This window comes from Citrus clementina, unplaced genomic scaffold (assembly GCF_000493195.1).
Source record: "Citrus clementina cultivar Clemenules unplaced genomic scaffold, Citrus_clementina_v1.0 scaffold_8, whole genome shotgun sequence".
Lineage (NCBI taxonomy): Eukaryota > Viridiplantae > Streptophyta > Magnoliopsida > Sapindales > Rutaceae > Citrus > Citrus x clementina.
The window spans coordinates 22,257,556-22,279,207 of NW_006262022.1; the positions used below are offsets into that span (position 1 = coordinate 22,257,556).

Below are 21,652 nucleotides of genomic sequence, written 5' to 3' on the forward strand. Positions count from 1 at the left end.
TAGGACAGCAGTTGGCGCTGAGTCAAGTTTCATCCGCTATCCAGCCCACGCCGGATAAATTTTAATAAAATATTATATTATAATTAATTGATGCACGTATCATATATTTAATTAAATTTAATATAATTATAATTTACATAATAATTTTTTAAAATAAATAAATATATATATATATATATATTAAAATATCATTTATTTATTATACTACTTCTACCAAATCGACAGAATGGGATTGGGACATAAGTGCCGTGGGCCCGTCTGACTCATTTGAAATATCTTCCCGCGAGCTTTTGCCTTATCTATTCTTTTTCTTCTACTACTATAAATAATGTGGATTTATTATAATAATATAATATAATACATTACGTTACGTACCATACAATTTACAATAATTGATTTTGAATTTTTATATTTATTTATTTATTTTTGACTTTTGTAATAATTAAAAATACTGAATTTAGCAAATAATTCACGGACGAGAGAGGCTACAGTTAACCCACCAAATTCCCTTCCAAATAGACCCCCCTTCGTTCGCTGTCATTTTCTCAAATCATTTTTTTATTCACGTTGCTGATCTTGTTGTATATTGAACAACCACATCTCATTGTTTCTTTGTCTCGGGAAAATTTGGTTAAATTTATGACCCAAATAAATCTTCGTTCATCTGACACCTCCATTTGCTAAGTCACCCTATTTCTAGAGAAGGTTGAACGTTGAAAGCTTACTGAATCCACTTGCAAACTATTGCTTCTGGATCCACACCATCGATTACGCTGGTTCGAATATTAAAATTGGAAGAAGACAGTCAATTTAACGTTCAGTCGTTGAGGAGAGGGTTAGGGATTATGGTGGGTGCAAAGAGTTGAGTTTAATTAATTAATTAATTAAATTATTTGTCTTTTTTTGGTAATTTTGTTTAAGGTTACTATGGAAATGATCAATTACTTATTTGACCATATTCTCTCTCCCTTTATCAAAATTTTATTGTGATACATGAAGTAAATATTTACATTTAACAAATGAAGTTGTTCAAAAACTAACAAGTTGAACCCTATTGTAATCTAAAATAAAATGAAAAGAACAATACCCATCTTGTAAAAATTAAAAAAAAAAAAAGAAATACCACTTTGAATGTATTAAAAAAAAATTTCCTCGAATTTTAGAAGCACAAACTTTAAATGATAATAATAGGTAGGAACTAATAATGTTACAGTGAAAAGTAAGAAAATAAAATAAAATTAATTTAGTAAGAAAGAATAAAAAAAGAAAAATTGAAAGAGAGAGATACTAATTTAACATCTTACCATTGTTATAATAGAGAGAGAGAGAGAGAGAGAGAGAGAGAAATTAGTTAATCAAGAGTAATTTTGTAATATTTGAGAATTGCTAAATTAAAATAATTAATTATAATTTGATAATTATTTTAATTCTAAAAAAATAAAATTTGAAAGAAAATTAGTTGAGTTCAAATAACCACACTCTTCATTTTTAATTTTTTTCCATGAAATTACAAAGGAAGACATAAGATTACAATGAAATTTTAATTATATTTACTGTTATTTGAACAAATTAATTAGATTATAACCATATTTTTCATACTAAAATTATTATTATTATTATTATTATTATTATTAGATAATCTAGTTCTTCATTGTTTCAAAATTATCTTGATTTTGTCTATAAAATTAATTATATCATATATAAAAATTAGAAAATAGTTATAGGTTCATTGTTTGTGAATATATAATTTTAGTTTAATTAAATTCATATTTCTCCTTTTTGTGTAATTTCAAGTAACAATACAAATATGATTATGAGAAAATGGGGCGTGAAGAGCATGGCTCTTTCAATTAATCAACAAAGCTCACTTCAATTTAATAATATAATAAAAAAATCGTTAATATTTAGTTAAAAAAACAAGTCAAATTTACTTTTTATACTATAGCATTAAATTTGAAATTTTGTAGTAAAAAAGTTTAAATTGTAATTTTCTTATAGAAATTGGATCTCATGAGATAATTTTGTATTCTCTTCTTCTTAGTTTTATAATAGATTTTTGAGAATCTTGTTTTCGCAGTCAATTGTATTTATATTATTACCTCATAAAATTACAGAAGTAATTATTATACAATTCTATAATTTTTGTAGCTAATTGAGATCGTTCAAAAGTCAAAATAGATCGGTGATAAGACAGCTGCTGTAACTCACAACTCAAAAATATTATGTAAAATTAGTAAGAGATTATGGATAACTACATTTGTGTCGTAAGTTATATTTTACGTAAACCCAAACGGTAACAATTCCAATTCGAAACTTCACCAAGGCACCCCATGAGCCCTCTAAAGACCCCCCAAGAAATCCAAGGTATGCCAACCTAAGTTGAGCCCAATAAAAAATAGATTTACTTGCTCATGCATATATTTGAGCTCTGACTCTGAGTAGTATGAGTTTAGTGGTGACAGTGCAAAATTTAAAACAATAACAAATTTACAATTAGCTGATATTTTAATTTACAAATTTGTATAATTATTTTTTAAAAAAATTATATAATTAAATAAAAGAAAATATATTGAATGAAACAATTTTTTTTTCAGAATAAGAAAGATAATTGTTATATATAAAATATTTTTAAAAATATATAAAAATTATATTTGTAATAAGATTTTTTAGATTTTATGTATTGGATTTGGAGTTCATCCAAATATTTTGACTAATGTGAATTTTAACAAACTCAAGGAACTTTTTTTAAAAAAAAAATTAAGAGAAGATCCAAATTCTTAAATCAATTAAATTTTATTGATGAATTTTAAATTTCCACATAGGACAAAGAAATTCCCTGCTAAAACTCAAAATCACAGTACGAATTTTGAACTGAAAAAACTCACCAGCATCACCGCCCAAGGGAAGGAAATCCCCCATATATAAAAAAAAAAACTATGAGCTGAGCTAATCAGTGAAAAGGTAATGGAATCAGGAGGAGGGGGAGCGACAGACAAGATGGGGTCGTCGCCGCCGCCGCCGACGAAGCCGAGCAAGTTCGCCGTGTATCAGAACCCGGCACTATCAGCTGCGCTCACAGCCAACAGCCTCCAGCCCTCTAAATCGTCTCTTATTTTCATCTTCTCGCTTTCCTCTGCCTCCGCTTTTGTTCTCCTTTCCATCATCTCAAGGTACTGACTTTTTTCCTTTTCTTATTATCATTATTTTTTTTTTAACCTATACCTGTATTCGTGTTACAATTTATTTTTTTTTTGTTATTCTAGTGGTTATGGGTGTGGATTAATGTGGATTTGTGAAAGTGGGTTTTGGTTTTTTGCTGAGTCTTGAAGTGAAACGACACAATGGGGTTGCTATTTTAGCTGCTTTGAAGGATTTTAGTGAAGATTTATTAGCGTTTCTTTGCTTTTTATTGTTTTTTTCTCATATTTGGCGTGTAATGGAAAGGAGAAGGAGAGGACTTGGAAATTTGAGAAACCAATATTTCACCTCCATGAATTCTATGGTTTTTGTATTTGACAGTTTATTCTTTTAAATAATAATTATAGTGACATTTGTATCTGAAAGAAAATTTAGTTGGGTTTTTGTGGCTTTTGTTGATGAGAAATTAGAGGCGAAGCTTGAACTTTCATAGCTTCTGGTGGCCTTGTATCGAGTTTTTGCGGTTGCCTCTCTACAGTTGGTTCTTGGCAAGATTCAGCATGGCTTGACATGGATGGACAATCGCTCATCTTTTAGATTGCAAGAAAAAAATAACAGAGAATTGGAAGCATTTTTGTTTTGGGTGGCATAGGCCATACTGGAGACTAACCTCTCCGGGACACCCTGCACCCCACCCCCCCTCACTTTTCCATTTTACTAATAAAGATAAAGAAAATGGATAATGAAAGGCGTAATTTCCATTTTGCTTCTTCGGTTTCCTGTTTATCCAATAGGAAAATTGATGTTGAAGTGTGTTCCTTTTTTTTTTTTCCTCTCTTTCTTGTTATTGTAAAGATTTATATTTTGTAGTTTTGGTCTAAGTTGCTATAGTATAAACTTAAACATGTTTCTGACTCAGTTTTTTGTTTCAATTAATTAAGGGAGAATTGGTTGATTGAGAAGCTGAGATCCATAGATATATCCAAAGATGCAGCTTGTAAGTTTTTTTATCTCAAATGGAATCTCATTGATTGATCGCGCTAAGTCCTGTAGCTTTGTAGCTGTATTTGAATGTTCAAATTTTTGTTTCAGATTTCTTGGCGAAGACAATACAAACAATGGTGGTTTTAGTTTTCATTGGAAGTATGTCTGCCCTTCTCAAAGTCATCTCTCTGCGCAGAACAAGCAAAGTATCTAAGAATCAACCACGACTAACAAACCAGCAATTAGGGCTATTGGGAATAAAGCCAAAAGTTGAACAAGCTTTATCTGAATCTTCACTTAAACCCCCCAAGTCTAAACCCCACTTGTCATCATCATCTCCAGATGCCCTTGTGCCACTTCATCAGTCAATAACCAGTTCAAATCGTAAATCCCAAGCTGAAAGATCAAATGCCAGTGGTGGTAATAGGTTGAATGCTTTCAGTACTTCATCCAGATCACAGATTTCCCCATCTTCTATATATCTTGTCTCTCCTGCTAGTTCACCCCTTCCTTCTCTCCACACTTCTCCAGCACGTGATCAAGCAGTCTCAACCCCTTGGTCAGGCAAGAGACCAGCCCATGCTAAAGAGATAATAACTGAAGAACAACTTGAGCAGTTCTTGACAGAAGTAGATGAGAAAATCAGCGAATCAGCCGGGAAACTTACAACACCGCCACCGACTGTTAGTGGTTTTGGCATAGCCAGTCCTGCTACTGTTGCAAGCTCAGCTAATACATCTGGAACTAAGAGGAGCACACCTTTGAGGCCTGTGAGGATGTCACCTGGTTCCCAGAAATTTACCACTCCTCCAAAGAAAGGAGACGGTGAATTTCCTCCTCCAATGTCCATGGAAGAGTCTATCGAAGCTTTTGAGCATTTGGGCATCTATCCTCAAATTGAGCAGTGGCGTGACCGCCTCAGGCAATGGTTTTCTTCAGTCTTGCTAAATCCTCTACTCAACAAGATGGAAACCAGTCATATACAGGTTTGCTATCATCATCATCTTCCCCTCCTTTCTTACTATCAATAATTAGAGTTTTTAAGTAAACTTTTTTTGCAGCTTCCTTTTTTTGTTTCTACTCTGTTGGTTTTGGACATGTTATATTTGGTGACTATTTAACTTGCTTATCTTATGTTTGTAATAAAGATATGTGATCTTTGTTTGAGATAAAACAAGAAGCATATCTTGACATGATTTAGCTTGAAAAATGATTTTTGGAATCAGAAATATTTCTGCATGATTTTAATTTAATTTATTTTTGCTTATTCATGGTAAGACACGTGATTCAGAAGTTGGCACTGCTTTGAACTTGGTCACAATTCACAATTCAGGCTTTCCAGAAAATTGTTTCCAAACTTTGATGCATGCTCTTCAAATTTTCTCTGAGAAAATATCTAAAATTATATAGCAAAAACTGAGGTCTGTTGATATCATCTTCTTTATTTACTTCTACTTATCATCTACAGTCAAGTATCTAATTATACTCAGCTTCAATATTTATAGTTAATGCATTCTGCTTCCAAGCTTGGTATTTCAATCTCTGTTAGTCCTGTGGGAAGTGATTTACCAACTTGTGGGAGTCCAACTGCCGTGTCTCCTATTGATAGGACTAAGGAATGGCAACCAGCATTTAACCTTGATGAAGAAAGCCTTCTTCATCAGTTACGTGCTAGTCTTGTTCAGACTCTTGATACTTCCATCCGTAAGTTGCTTCTAAACAACTTTTATTGCAATGATTAAGCTTTTCCGATTGTTACATTTGTTGGGATAGGCTCGGTTGTGTACTTTTGCTAAGGAATTTCTTTGGTTTATCTTATCACATGCAGCAAAGTTTCCTTCCAATATACAGCAATCTCCCCAGCAAAATGCACTGATTCCTATCATGCAGGAATGTGTAGATGCCATAACTGAACATCAGAGGCTTCACGCATTGATGAAAGGAGAGTGGGTGAAAGGGTTACTGCCACAAAGCAGTATTCGGGCAGATTATACAGTGCAAAGGATCAGAGGCAAGAAGCTTTTTTCAACCATACTCTGGTCCACTTTTGTAAACTTTCATCTTGAGCTGATTATGTTTGTGAATTTTGCAGAGCTAGCTGAAGGAACCTGCCTGAAGAATTATGAGTATCTCGGAAGCGGGGAAGTCTATGACAAAAAGAACAAGAAGTGGACTCTTGAGCTTCCAACTGACTCTCACTTGCTCCTGTATTTATTTTGTGCCTTCTTAGAACACCCGAAGTGGATGCTACATGTGGATCCTAGCTCTTATGCCGGAGCACAGTCGAGCAAGAATCCTTTATTCTTGGGGGTTCTTCCTCCAAAAGAAAGGTTTCCTGAGAAGTACATTGCAGTAATATCTGGTGTTACTTCCACTCTTCACCCAGGAGCTTGTGTGCTGGTTGCCGGAAAACAAAGCTCGCCAATCTTTGCCATGTACTGGGATAAGAAACTCATGTTTTCCCTTCAGGTGCGTAGTTTATGGGATAGGGGTACTCAGGGTCACTGATTACAACACCAAGGGAGGACAAAAGTTGAACTTAACAGAACCTAAAACCTAACTAGCAGAGAATAAACACTGGATGCATGAGTTATGTTATCATGTAAATAAACAGTTTTTGCAGCAGCCTTAATCTATCAGTGCCAAAGAGGGCTTTGACCCTGGTATATGTGCTTGCATACACACCCCCACACATTTAAGATAACAAGGATGATGAATACCTTGTTTTAGGACCAAATTGACTTCGTTTATTGGTGGTTTGTTTAAGTCAATTTACTAAGGAAGGTAGTCCAATTGCTCACAACTAGGATGTTAGTACTTAAATTTGTCAGCGATGCATGTGGTCATCATTTGAAATAACAATTGTTTTGGTCTTTATTTTCAGGGAAGAACTGCACTATGGGATTCCATCCTGCTTCTGTGTCACAGAGTTAAGGTTGGATATGGAGGCATCATACGGGGCATGCATCTTGGATCTTCAGCCTTGAACATGCTCCCTGTTCTCGATTCAGACGGTGAAGACTGAAAGCTGATTGGGTCCGGGAAGTGTGATTTTGTTTTCTATTTGCTGTTTATTTCAGGCGTCGGCAAGGGAGGATTCCCAAAACTGACTCTTGTCCATCTCATCATGCTGCTTGTGCAGTACATTGTGGGTATATCGATCCGTAACTGTTCTATCACAGAGAGGGCTGTAGAAAATCTTGGTGGATTCATTGAGCGCGCAAATGCAAACATCATTCTTGGAAGTGCACTTTCACAGTCCAGGTAGTGTTAAGCAGGTTGTAGTTTCTAGACCTTATAGCTAGTAGTGATGATTAACACGAACAAGTTTAAGATGCAACTTAATTGGAGAAAGAAAATCAGGCAAAATTTTGTCAGCACTTTGGCTGCTATTGTTGTTTACTTGAAAAGAGAAATGGATTCTGCCCCGATGACATAACCTTTTACGCATGGAACAATTGCTGAGTGGTTGCCATTGTTGCAAAATTGTTTGCAGAACATCTGCTATTATCCATAACCCGAAGGCACAAAGACACAACAAGAAGTCACAAATCCCATTTCGTTGCTTGGTTTAATTTAGATTTTCTTATTTCTTTAAAAAAAAAAAATCAAATTGAAGCTCGACGTAAAGCTTCGAACTGAAATTCTTTCAACTGAGACAAAGACACAGATACTCACCGCAGTATAATGACAAAATTTGGTTGGATTCTGTGAATTAAAAAAAAAAAAAAGAAAAGAAAAGAAAAATGAAGAATTCAGAGAGAAAGCGATTAAACGGAGAAGCGGAGGAAGAGTAGGATGAAGATGACAGCTTAAATGGTGAGCTTTAAGGGGTTGAAACTCATCCCCGCCTCCATCTATAGCTGAGGGCGGAGGGCTCTTATCTCAATCAGTTCGTGTCATAAAGAAGCTGACATTGGTGTTGGATACACCCGTCCAAGATGCAAAGGTCATGTTTGTGACCTACCCGCTAAATGTCGTGCTTGTGGATTGCAACTTGTTTCTTTACCTCATTTAGCAAGCTCGTACCATCATTAGTATTAAAGTAAAGTGAGGCGAGGAAAGAGCTGAGCATGGGCTAGTTAATGAATAAGGAAACCAGAAACAACACAATAGAGGAAACGTGTAACTATTTTCCTACATATGGTGGACTTCCGCTGAGACATAATATTTGATTGTCATCAAAAGGTTAACCGAGAGCCCTAGACAGTTTGGTACCTTGGGGCTGGGATGGGGGTACTGAAGGTTATATAGATCAAACCTTGCCAGTTCAAATAAACACATAACAATTAAACCAGAAACTATCAATCATGAATAACCTCCAGAGGACACAGTCTATTTTATGCCATACAAAGACAGCGATGCCGTTACTTCATTCTTAGTTTTATGTCAGGAAAAAAAATTTGAAAGAAACCTTTCCTGGCTAGGGTATTGTATGCTTATTTGATGTCTAGCTGTTTCGTTCTTTGCTCTATATAAAGCTCGTTTGATTAGTTAAGTCATCTGTGTTGTTGGGTGAGTTCTGCATACTTGCTTATTTACCAGCTGAATGGTAGGTGGTTCCTGTATCAGCTTAAACCTTATTGCTATTACTGTACTTATAGGCAAAAATGAGAAAAAAGAACTTGAGCTCTTGTTTTTCATTTCCTGTAATTTTCTTCCAATAATCTGTGGGAATGCACTCCCAACTCCTCTCGTTTTCTTATTCTCTGTTGGTCTTTCTGTTGCTTGCCCAAAATGCAAAAAGCATTTTTGCCTAGATCGTGATATTTACATTCTCGAAAGTTTGCACAACTGCCCAGCTTGCGAAGCTTGAGGCACTTAAACCTAGTTGCTGCTGATGAAGGATGACAGATACGTATTGCCTTGGGTTTTCACGATCTCTTGCCACCATTACAAAAGGTTGCTGCTCTGAACTGAAATTCCGCTGCAAATTCAGTATATTCTCGCCTGACTGACATTGTCTTGAAACATCTACACTAACTATCCGCCTCCTGCAAGGCATTAAGGAAAAGAGAGAAAAAGGACACGTTGATTTTTATTTATCAATATGAATGCTAAAATTAAAGGGTATACACTTGGACTGGATAGTTTAGTATCTGATAGCTGCTACTGCTAGTTAGGGAATTCTAACTTTTGGTGCGTTACACAGATGAGAATTGAGAAGCTAAGTACAAAAAGTCAGCTAGAAGAAAGTCTTTTAATTAAGATGTCCTAACGCGCCCATCAAATGAAATTGAGCCGTAGGTGCCGTAAATAGAATTCAGTAACGATGTATAAGTGTTCTGTTAATTGACGTATATCACTTCAAGGTCAGGATGTTTACCTCCGAGCTGCAACAATAGAAAAGGCCAGTGATGTGATATTTTGAATATTCAAATATTTATGTTATATACTCAAGAGTGCAAAAATAACAGTCAACGTGAACACCCGGAGAATTGTAATATAAGAAAATATATATCTAGCCCAGGTCTCCTCTAACCGACTACCAATCAATTCCAAGCACCGGTGGTGAAAGATACCAATAAGCCATGGACTAAAAGAACAGACACTGCCCAGGGCAAAATCATTCATAGCAAAAATTTATTTCTCTATATAAATAATTCAATGAGAAGATTTACAAGCTATTTGATCTGAAAATAAACAGACAAAAAGGGAGATCCTTGTATTGCCTAAGGGGTGCTCCCCCACTAAATCCAAAGGTTTACCAATGGATCAATTCCAACTTTAAGATTAAATGCTATCACTTCTGTACAATTTATCAGCGCCAGAACTGCAGATCTCTTATAACAACTGCAGGGAAATTACTGATAGAAACCTGTTCATATCAAACAATAAAGAGAAATATCTAATAGCACATACAGAAGTGAGGAGGGTATGACAAATAAACCTGTAGCTCTGCTCGAAAAATCCTGCAGGTGCTGGCACAAATTTTTAATAGGAAACTCTTTCTTTTTCTTTTGCTAACTCGGTGTTGCTGTGTATTTCTCACACCAAATTGAACATTTCACAAGGTCCATAATATTTGTCCACTTTCTTCTACTTCAAGAGGGGCTGAGCAACAAACCACTCAGTGAGAAAGCCTTCGATCCCAGAAATGGTCAACCATGATCTCCAGTAATTTCATGATTTTATATGGTCCAAAATTTTCTATTCCGAGTCTGAGTCAATAGAGAGATACAATCGCGGTCTTACAGAGCGTTTTTGGCGGGGAAATGAGAATGGACTATCCGACCTTTGCCTGCTTGCCTTCTCAGATCTTCCTTCGTTCATACCAAGAAGCAAAGAAGCTGCAGAAGACAACATTCCAGACACCTTTTAAGAAAAAATGAATTTGTAAAGCAAATGAGTGGAACAGTGCAATATAGTGACTCTGCAGCGATCAGAGTTAAAGCTTTGATATGCGTAAAAAATTCCTGCCACCAAAATGCAAAGAATGCCTAACTAGATCCCAATCCAAAATGAGGAACGATGGTTATAATTAGAGAAAACATTGAAAATTAGATCTTTACACAACTACCCATATTTATTCCTTCACCATTGACATCTATAATACTGAATCAAAATAATTACAAGCTGCTCATGAAAGTCAACCAGCAAGATACTTCCTTCACCCAATCCATCATGATTTGATACCTTTATATTTAAACAAAACTTTATCTCTTCAAAGAATAAGGGAACAAACCAGTGTCAGCTAAAGAATCCATAGCACTTTCTCTGGAATGTACTGGCTGTTTCGAATTTAATCTGTTTGCAGCTGCTAACTCATTTTGACCGCCGGTGACACCATCCCCAAGCCGAAGGGAGATCCAATCCTCAGTACGAATACCGTTGGCCACGTCAGCTTGATCTCTCAACTCGGTCTGTACAGAAGTATCTGAAGGCCTCGTTGGAAGAAATATTTGAAGAGAGGGGTCTTCCCGGTCAAAAGCCAAGGGATTGTCCACTAAGGCATCACTCATATCGGCAGCAGCTCCAACAGTACAACCTGGGACTAAAGATGCAGAACCCATTGAAGTATCTGGAGCCAATGTATAACCATTCATTGGAGTTGAACAGTTGATAGAGCCGTGCTGCAAATCCATAAAGCCATCTGGGACATCTACATCCGGGCTAAACAGCTGGAAACCTGGCCCTCCTTGAGTTCCAGATGGTAAAGGCCAAAGAGGCATTCCAAAATCATTGTCATTGGAAGCAAGATAACCCAAGCACGAGTCCCCCCCAGCACCAATAGCAGGATCTTCGGGGTAGGAATTGGCAATTCCCGCAGAGGGCACAGAAAAAGAAACCCCACCGACATCATTTCGGTTGTCCCTATATATGTTTTCAGAAGATATGAAGAGGTCATTCTCATCTTCAGAATCACTAAGAACAATAACTTCTGTGTTGCCAACCGGTGCACATGGATTTCTGTCAGTAAATGCGTACGTCGGGTCAACATTCAAAGACATAGAATCATGCTCTATTCCAGTGTTGGTGAAATCGAAGGTTCCACCAACATCCTGATTTACGCTTGCATCTTCACCATCCCTACCACTTCCAGTAGCGCTGCTGCTCATTGGGATGACTTTCAGATCATGATTTTCAAACTTCTCCTGTAATCTACTACCAGAAGAGCCATTCATGTCTTCAGGTTTGCTAACTTCCCACAGCCCGTTGCGATTCTTCCTGATTCCAAGTTTCAAACCAATATGACCTTCTGAAACACCTTCCTGCTTAACATGCTTCAACATTTCCACTTTTGGTTTATCCTCCCCGCCAGCAGGAGCACAGAGAGAACCATCAGGAAAGTGCCAGGACGCTAAATCTCCAATTTCCCGACGGTCACTTTCGCTTCTAGTTTTCACACGCCAAGAACCATCAGGCTTCACCTCAAGTTCTGTAATGTCTTCTCCACAATTTCTCATCTACACAACAAACATAAACCACATAGTATATGTAAATACATCTAATGTAAACTTTCTAAAAATTAAAAATTCAGAAGGTCAGGAAAAGAACAATACCTTAGATGTGATGCGATTGAAATATGGATCAATAATTATATTCTCCAGTGAGTAGTTCCTAAGACAAATAGGGCACTGCCACTGCACTTGCAGACCAATGCTTGTCAGAAATAAAAAATAACAAGAAGAAGACAAAGAAGCTACAAGGGGAAAAAATAAGGAAGAAGAAGAAGAAGAAAAAGAAGAAGAAGAAAGAAGCATGTATTGATTAATTGACTAGCCTTTCTAGAACGTTGGTTGAGCTCCACAAAGACGTCTAGATCAAAACAGCCCATGTGAACACAGGGTTTAAATCGTCCTGCAACCTTTATCCTGGAACCACTCATCTAAGCACCAGTAAAAACAAGAATACATCAATGTATACTAAAAAGACATTGCAGCAGCTTAGCAAGCAAAGTAACTATATCTGCTTGTTTAACACAACCTCAATCTAATCCCAGAAAACAAAGTTATATTAACATGGAAAATAGAAGAATTACATTACAATAATTTTCCCATGTAACAAAAATTTACTATTGGGGTAAAGAAATGGTAATTAAACAAGTGATAGACTCAACCACAAAATTAACATACTCCTCATTAACCCACATACAGAAGTTAACTGAAAGTTAGTATATTCATACAATGTTGCCACTGATAGCAGAAAATTTTCAAGCGTAAAGTTTAAAAATGCAGACCGTTAATATCATTAAAAAAAATTATGGATAAACACATTATATGCTAAAAAAACACATGATATGTATTACCCAGATAACCTATTCATGAAGTGACATAGAGAAGCAGGAATACAACTGTGTTTCAAATTGAGAATGTCTCAAGTGTGGACCTAAATTCAAGCCCATCCAACCCAAATTCCCTAAACATTAAAATAATCCATTTGGCCTAAACCAGACCCTCTATTTGACGGGCATGGTGCATATGCTGCCAAGTTCGTCACTCAAACTGCTGATTCACTTATTGTGAGAAAATAAAATTTAAATAAATGTATGGACAGATGTTGATACCTCTGTTGCTAGTGCAATAGGTAGAGATGTGCATTTAGGAAAAGGGGCTAACGAGTCAAAGCCAAATCATTGCCTTTGAGATCATCCAAATATAGTATATTTTATGTATGTAGCTCAATCTGGTAGGTATGAATCAATCATTGCATTTACTATATATATATGTCACCGTTTGATCTGTTTTTTAGCCGTTTTCGATTGAGAACATAAACACATGCATGTAACTCACAAGACAACATAGATTGACACCAAAAGAATCTCAACTTAGACAGACAAATGTAAACGGGGCACTTGCATTAAATATGTGCAGGTAACTTACCGGACAGCGTAGATTGACACCAATGGAATCTGCAACAACTTCCAGATCACTGTCACTGTCAGCATTATCCGCAGCATTTCCACCACCAACACAACGACAAACACGTGCAAGAGCATCTTCAAAATGCTCACCCTCAGACTCCTTAGGAATCAAGTTGAGAACCTGACATGACCATGAAAACCAGAAAACCACCGGAATATTAAATGTCATATTTCAAGAATAAAAACAGAAGGAATAAACCTTGTTCAGAAGGCACAGCAGAAACAATTGCATATAAAAAGCCATTCATGTTGAAGAATAGGGCATGCTTTGGGGTGGGGGGGGGGGGGGGGGGGGGGCACAACACACCTAGCCCATCCAACCAAAAGAAAACTCAATCATTGAATTTAAACCAATTTCAATTGTAACAGTATCAGATGAACTTAACTGTTCTACAGAACACCATAGCCAATAATAGTCAATAGAAATTAGCCAGATGCCATTTCCAATAAGGAATAATCACCAATACAGACATTATGGGACGAAGGCTAATGGACCACTAATTGTTCTCAGAGAGTGAGAGAACAAAATTTAGAAGGGTCAAAAACAAAGACATTCAGAAGAAGGGACTACCTGTTGAACGCTTCGTCGCTTAACAATTCTAACTCCTAAGCAGAAGATGCGCGCATCACATCCAGTTAATACAATCTTATTTATTCCATCTTTTGTCCATGGTGTGATCTGACAACACAATAGAAGATAGCTTAGAGAAAATGTAAAATGCAACAAACCATCTGATAAATGTTATCCCAAATGCGTGGGCACCAAACCACCTTCCGACAAATGCGTGATCACATCCACAAAGAGAGAAGTACTAATTGGAATAACAATCAAATGCATGCTTGTGCACATGAACACACTTACACAAAAACGTGAATGTGCATGCACAGAGCTCATAAATACACAGGGAGCTGAGAAACATATTAGAGGTACAAAGAAAACTCACAATTGGACCATCATCACGACCATTAGCCCCCAGTAGTTGTGAGCCAGGTCTATTAATAGCACGCACTGGTACTCCTGTGTAATCACAAAAAATAAGATCATAAGTCATTTTTTTTTGGCAGTCAAAACCATCCGTCATTAACAGCCAAAGATAATGATCACCTATTCATTATGGAGAACCAAAAGATCTCACTAGATACTAACTACTAACAGAATCCGTTAGTTGCATAAAACTGCATAAGATTTACAACATGAAGAGATATGGTTCACATAAATAATATATTCTCATTGCATCAGAAGAATTTAAAAAGACAACAGATCATCTCAAACTTCTCCAACGAGAATAGGAGACAATTCTGGCTAAGTTTATGCAAGAAATAAATCAACAAATCAGTCTAAGCAACTTCAATTACTGTACCATTGACCTGTAGATCTGCATACTGCGGCCACTGCATCCTAAATGGGACTTTGTCATTCAAAAGCATACACCATGCCTGAGTAAAAACATCATAAACAGGACATGAACTCAAATTTAACACAGTAAGCATAACAAAATCATTTAATTATCTAACCAACCTGAACATCATACTCTTGCTTTGATAGTAAATCCTTGTCTGCCCTCGTTATTGGAAATGTTTTCTCCAAAATCCGTGCTGGATTTGTGCTGGAAAACATTTGATTGGAGAAATAAATTAAATTGTGAATAATATTGGTAAACAATGTCCACAAGGCCCACGCACACACACGCACACACACGCACGCACACACATATAACCCACAGACCACCTTACTTAAATAACTAAAATCAACGGATAAAAATAATCTACCAAGAATAAATTATTTAGAAGAATAGCTAGACATGAGATAAAAATTAAGGTACAGTGAATAATGCAGGTTTGAGTGATTCAGTTCAACCCAAGTCCATGTGAAAACAACCAATATGTTAGGTTTGCCTCACGCATTATACATGGCAAGGTCATCACCAGACTACAGCTGCGATAAACCCATTATCCTTTCATCTAACTTGATATAGGGCATGGTGAGCTGCTTACAATCTCAAGTACTAATTGTTAGAAATTATATGACCAAAACACTTGAGGAAAATAACTACAGCTACTCGAAGCAGACAACAAATTGCAATTTGCAACATAAACCATATAAAGAACCTTATTTTACTCTAAAAGGATGAAGGGGGAAAAATTACAGAATATTTGCAAGCCAGATTCCTTCCAGAAAGAAAAAATGGTAGTCAATATATTAAAAACCAGCTTACTGAACCAACTTCAAAATTACCAATTGCATCTTTATGCTAATGACCACCAATTCAACTTTACCCATGCAAAGACAAAAAAATGTTATCATAAGTACATGCTAGGTCTAATTTTCTCTTTTTTTTCCCCCCCAAAAAAAAGAAATACATCTTACTGCATTCATCTCAAAAGTACAACGAAAAGTCTATGCTAATTCCATTCAGCTCAAATAAAATTATTCAATTTCAACTACAAAGAAAACAAAAAGAAGAAAAATATGGTCTGTTTGCTACTCATTTCAAAAATGTCTAAGCAGAACACAAGAATAATCAACTTACCCATCAGTTGGAATATTTGTAGTAGTCAACTTCAAAGGATATAACGGATGGCCAATTGTAACCCAGAAACTGCATGTAAATAAAAAAACCTTGAGCACAATATTCAACAGTTGCAAGCAACTAGTAATAGGAAACTATCAAGGATCAATGGATCAAAAATCCCTTCAAGAGTAAGGCAATGACTAGTCAAGATTAATGGTCCATCAAATTCATAAAACTCCAGATTTGAATTGAATTTTACTGTTGACCATACAGTCTGCAGAGTTCACAAAATTAGAAATTAAACATATTCAGCAGCATACTCCAGTTCAGATCATATTCATTCCATTTAAGTCAGCCACACATTTCTTTTGATGTAAGTTTGAACAATTTTTTATAAAACACGTACATCTCTTTCAATCATATTTGATTTTAACTGTTGACGTTCCGATGACCTAATGATTTCTCTTAGAAATTCTCTTTCGGCTTGATTGGCTGTCTCTAATATCATGGCCGTGTCCCCTAAAAATGTATGAACTTCAAAGAACATCCTACTTCCAGTCATAATAGCCCTTAGGATCAGAAAGAGACAATTTTCTAAGCTTGCAAAGATCTAAGTGCATATTTGGTCAATCAGTTTTACATCAATGCCAGAGGTGATCATAATTGTATTTGTAACCAAGAGAATGATTTAGATAAAAAAACAGCATACCATTGATAACAAGTGCAGAAATAAATAGTGAAAAGAAAAGGGCAAATCACAAAATAATTTGACAGCTAATTCAAAAAATATATAAACTTGAAGGAAAGAATTAAATGATTTTTTATCACACTTGATGTGATGTATAAATCACACAAAACCGATCACATTACAATTTACATGAAAATAAAGGACTTTGTGATACATACGGGTCAGCTCGGCTTAGTCTACAGATCTCACAATAAAATAATTCAGGAACTGGTGGATTTCCCTCTGTAGGTTTCTCTGGGATTATAACACAACTCATGTGCTGCCACACAGGGCATCTAGGATCCTCACACTGCCAATCATCGAAAAAAGGGGACAGAAAGAAAGAATCAGTAATTCATTGAGCTAAAAGGATTGGGAACACAAAATTCAATAGCTACATGCTCCAATACTTGTAATATGCAGCTTTCTGCACTGCACAATTATGTGCACGTGACATCATAAATATAACTCAAAAACGATCCAAGCATATTAAATAGCATACAGAATAAGACATAATTAATATAACCTTGATCATTGACTCAGTTTCCAGGGAACTTCCACAAGGACAGCAAACTTTAGTATCTGATTGGATGTAGTCATCCATTTCCCCTTTAATTTTTATGTTACTGCTATTTGAAACACCCTGACCACCCTTTGATGCCAAGTCAGGGGCCACAGAGACCTGCAATTTTCTGGGAATAAGAACACAAGATTTATGCAAGTCAGAGGCAGGAATAAAATCATGACATTGAAGCATGTAGAGAGGCATAAAAAATCATAAAAGTTTTGTAACTACAGACAAAAAATATGAAAAATGGATAGTAACATCTGTAAGAAAAAATATTCACAATTAGCCAACGATGAGTGCTTTAGGCTGAATCATACAGTAGAGGAACGATGATTAAGAAGATAACCTGTGTGTGTCATCTACTAGTTTTGCCACCTCTTCTTTACTAACAGGACTCTTCTTTGCCCACATCTTTGAAACTGGGAGAAAAAAAAAAGACGGGAAAAGAACACATAAGCTACAAAGTTTTACAATTTCCACAATATCAATATAAAAGACAGAAGTCACTAAAATAAAGGTTTAACAGTGGAGGGGAGATGCTCATAAACAACATCCAAACCACCATGAACACCACAGTAATACACATGTTCAACTATCCCTTAAAACAAACCACCCACCCAACTCCCCACTCGCCCAGAAGAAGGGTGCTCCAACACCCAAAAAGAAGAGGGGAGCAACAACAGTAACAAAGAAAAAGGAACACGCAAAAAGAATTGAATTAAAACACATCCAAATTAAAAATTAGATCTTAGACATGAAACATGAGTATCTCTGAAGTGGATTTAGAACCCACCACTTCTAAACTTCAATATGTAGTAACTCTGTTGCACACATGTAAACAAGCAATGAGGTTGCCTTTGAAACACATATCCTAAGACTCAATAATATAATTTGAAGTCCAATCTTTCTCATCGAAATAGGTAGGGATATCCACATCTGGAGAATTCATTTCTCTGTCTCCTTTTCTGAGAAGAAACAAGAACATTACTCATGTAATAAAAAAAAAATTCTCCTCCCTCTACCTCTGACACATGCATCTCATTCTCTTCTACCCTCCCTCTCCTTTTTCCTCTCCCTCTTACTCTTTCTCTCCAGCTAACACATACACACCCCTCCCAACCCCCACCCCCCCACCCCTCCTTTCTCTTACTCTAGTAAAAAAATTATGACTCACTAACATGCAAATACAGAAACATGAGTAAAATGAGCCACATAAACAGAATTGAAATTAGACAGAAATCAAATTCAACATTCAATATTGCCTTAACATCAAATCAAAGAAATAAAAGTTAGTATGTAGCGAACCTTGCAAATGAATATTAAAACATTGAGAAAACATGGCAGCCAAACAAAAATAGAACACACAAACATCTTCAGTTTTCCACAACATACTAAAGGTGGATAATCACTAATTAAGCAATAGAACAACATTTTTCCATATTTAGGAGGATAGAGATGGGAAAAAAAATTACCTTGATCATCAGATAGAATCGCTAATATCCGATCAACGAGGTCCTACAAATATATTATAAAATATCAACACATGATCAGTCAATGGCATCGAACACAAACCAAGAAAGATGGCATAAAACAGGGAAAAAAAAGAAAAAAATAATCTTAAGAAATGTTAGTTCACTCAAACCCCAGTCAGTCACCCAAATAAATGAAAATTCCAAAAGAATACATGAAGCGACAGCAAAATATCATCCAACACTTTACTCATTTGAAAAAGAGTAACATGTATCCACCTGTAAGTGTAAAATCTAACCACATCCTTGCTACCCCTTTCTTTTTCATGCCTAAAATAGAGGGTGCCAAAGAGAGTGTCGGGGCTACGTTATGTTGATTAGGAAAAGCAAGGAACAAGAAAGAAAGTTATTCAATAAAGAGAACAATAAATAATTAAAGGTACATGCAAAGCTATGTAGAAGCATAGATAACTAGCAGCTGAGATTATAAATCTAACTTATAGTCAAGAGTATTCATTAACAGAAAAAGAACCATCAATTTAAACATAGGATTGTGAACAAACACAGACGTACACATTAATGTCATGGCAAACAAATTGAGACTTAAAAACACATTCATCAATTTGACATGGTTCCAGTAACGCAGTACTTGATAACTTGACCATAAATACTACTATTTCATCTGCGACTATAAGGTACAAATTCGTAGAGAGGGTGGTTCCGACCACACACGTGTATACACCAGCGCATGGTAAACAAATTGAGACTTAAAGCAGCAACTGTATTAATTAACACAAGATTCCAGCAAAATAGTACTTGATAACTTCACAAAAATGCTTACTATTGCATGCAAGAGATCAAAGTCACGACAATATAAGAACTATAACAGGCATCTAACCTGTTTCTTTCCCTGCTTTGAAAGACCTAATTGAGTAAGCACGTCCTTCAGCTCCTTTATTCGAAAATGTGCCAATTTTTCCTGCAAGAGTAAATGAAAGGTGAACAGACACGATAAAATGGAGGGGAAACAACCCTCAAATAATATGTTTGCAGGCTCAGCCAAAGCTTAAAAATAGGATCATCCTCAAAAGAGCACTCACGGCTCCATCACCAGTTTTTTTCATCTCTATAGCATTCAACTAATTTACTGCACACAAGGCATACTGCATAACTTCACATCACTTAAAATTGAAATTACTCAATTTTCACCTAGGCTATCTTCCAAATCACAACTCCCGAATAAAAAACTAAAACCACAATAACAAAACTACTAGTGACAACAAATTAACAGCTAAACACCATGACCGAACGAAAAAACAACATATTGAATTACCTTGCAGCTAGCTATCAAATCCATATCTCTATTTTTTTCAACTCTTTTCTTTGTCAACAAAAACACAGCCCGAATTAGTATCCAACCAAAGCTGCAAATTCCGATAATCAATCAACAATCAGCCCATAGAGTATCCTCACAGCGAAAGATCTAATCAAACAAAAAAAAAATAGAAAAATTAATCAAATGAAACTTCACCGAATATCGGTCGACAAATTAACGAAAATTTAAACATGAAAAGAATCGTAATTAATCGGAGAGCTTAAGTTTTGAGTTATTCAAAATTGATTAATCGGTGAACTAGGGTTAGCGAAAAAGCATTGGAAGGAATCACCGACCTTCTTTATTGACCGAAGGAAAAGAATGAGCGAAGAACTGAACAAGCATAACCCACCAAAATTTTCACAAAAGTCACGGACCTATCGCCGATTATCAAATCCGATTTTTTAAACGGGATACGTCCGGGTTTAGTTTCAGTGCAAATTCCTGCGGGACATTGTGATGCACGCCCTTACGTTATTATTATTATTATTATTATTTTGGTTATTTCTCTACAGGTGGGAGCATTTAGGGTGGGACGATTTTATTTTTATTTTTTATTTTTTTTACGGGTATTCTTTGTTAACATCTGATCGTTGATCTGATGGAATTCGAGTAATTGACTTCTTGAATCTTAGCTTTGACTAGTGGTGGCAATCTCTAAGATAAAAGATCACGGGCCAGTGGACCATGGGGAGGTTACGTAACATTTTCACTTTTCTCGCTTGAGTATTTGGGTTAATTACGAACGACCCCTTCATCTGAAGAAATATTAAAACATCTCTTAAAAGTTTGAAAACAATCACGTTTGTTAACTTGCTTTAAAAAATATAAATAAATAAAATCTTTCCTTAACCTTCTTTTTATGTCCAATAATTTCAAACAAAAATAATTGTTCTGCATGCACAAACTTATTTTCTTGGGGAATTAGCACACAACAAATGCACTTTAATGCTTAAATTTTATTAACAAATTGACATGCAGCTCGTTGAAAATATTAGTTTTATTCATATAATAAATAAATAAGTAGAAATAAATATCTATTCATCTGTCAATTCGTATCATTTAATGACCTGACCACTAATAAATATCATAAATGCAAAAAAAGGCATAAATGTGAAATTTTCATAAATTTCTAGCTTATTGAAACAGATGTCTAATACTTCTTAATCAGAATTATTATAAATATGTAACCATTTAAAAGTATTTCGAGGCAGACTCGCTTAATATATTTTAGGCCAAGGCATCTAAGTTGTGCCATAATTGAGCTATTTAATGTGGATCTCGATAATTTTTTAATCACAAACATTAGCTTATAATAGTATATTATTAAGAATTAAAAAAAAAAAAAGTAAGGTTAGGGATAGTTTAAATATAATTTTTGACCCATAGCTTTCCCAAAAGTTTTACTCCTTTGTTTAGGTAAAACAAAAGCTTGAAAATTATGCAGCATCCTGAGGTTAAAAAATAAGTCCATAATTATCCAAAAGTGAAAATACATTTTTAATAGTGTATTT

General features: G+C 35.6%; 2 protein-coding genes across 4 annotated transcripts; one reads left to right on the top strand and one right to left on the bottom strand.

The window, feature by feature from the left end:
* The first annotated feature begins 2,802 nt into the window (after positions 1–2,802).
* LOC18034142 (transmembrane protein 209) lies at positions 2,803–7,524 on the top strand. Its single transcript, XM_024178762.1, has 8 exons — positions 2,803–3,170; positions 4,080–4,135; positions 4,231–5,108; positions 5,628–5,826; positions 5,951–6,133; positions 6,215–6,591; positions 7,007–7,158; positions 7,265–7,524. Exons 1-7 carry the CDS (start codon positions 2,965–2,967, stop codon positions 7,145–7,147), a joined length of 2,040 nt encoding a protein of 679 aa, XP_024034530.1. The 5' UTR covers positions 2,803–2,964; the 3' UTR covers positions 7,148–7,158; positions 7,265–7,524.
* A 2,164-nt stretch (positions 7,525–9,688) lies between these two features.
* Positions 9,689–20,611, bottom strand: LOC18035033 (E3 SUMO-protein ligase SIZ1). 3 transcript variants are annotated; one of them, XM_024178761.1, is made up of 17 exons: positions 20,435–20,611; positions 20,097–20,187; positions 19,662–19,742; positions 18,767–18,809; positions 17,641–17,713; positions 17,253–17,418; positions 16,906–17,036; positions 16,018–16,086; positions 15,006–15,093; positions 14,848–14,923; positions 14,431–14,504; positions 14,058–14,165; positions 13,446–13,607; positions 12,347–12,451; positions 12,126–12,206; positions 10,808–12,029; positions 9,689–10,412 (listed from the first exon to the last, which is right to left on the bottom strand). In XM_024178761.1, exons 2-17 carry the CDS (start codon positions 20,118–20,120, stop codon positions 10,273–10,275), a joined length of 2,643 nt encoding a protein of 880 aa, XP_024034529.1. In that variant the 5' UTR covers positions 20,121–20,187; positions 20,435–20,611; the 3' UTR covers positions 9,689–10,272. The 3 variants fall into 3 exon arrangements, with proteins under 3 accessions (XP_024034529.1, XP_024034527.1, XP_024034528.1); XM_024178759.1 differs by having other exon boundaries at positions 20,097–20,246; XM_024178760.1 differs by lacking the exon at positions 20,435–20,611 and adding an exon at positions 20,295–20,411.
* Between the last annotated feature and the right edge of the window lie 1,041 nt (positions 20,612–21,652).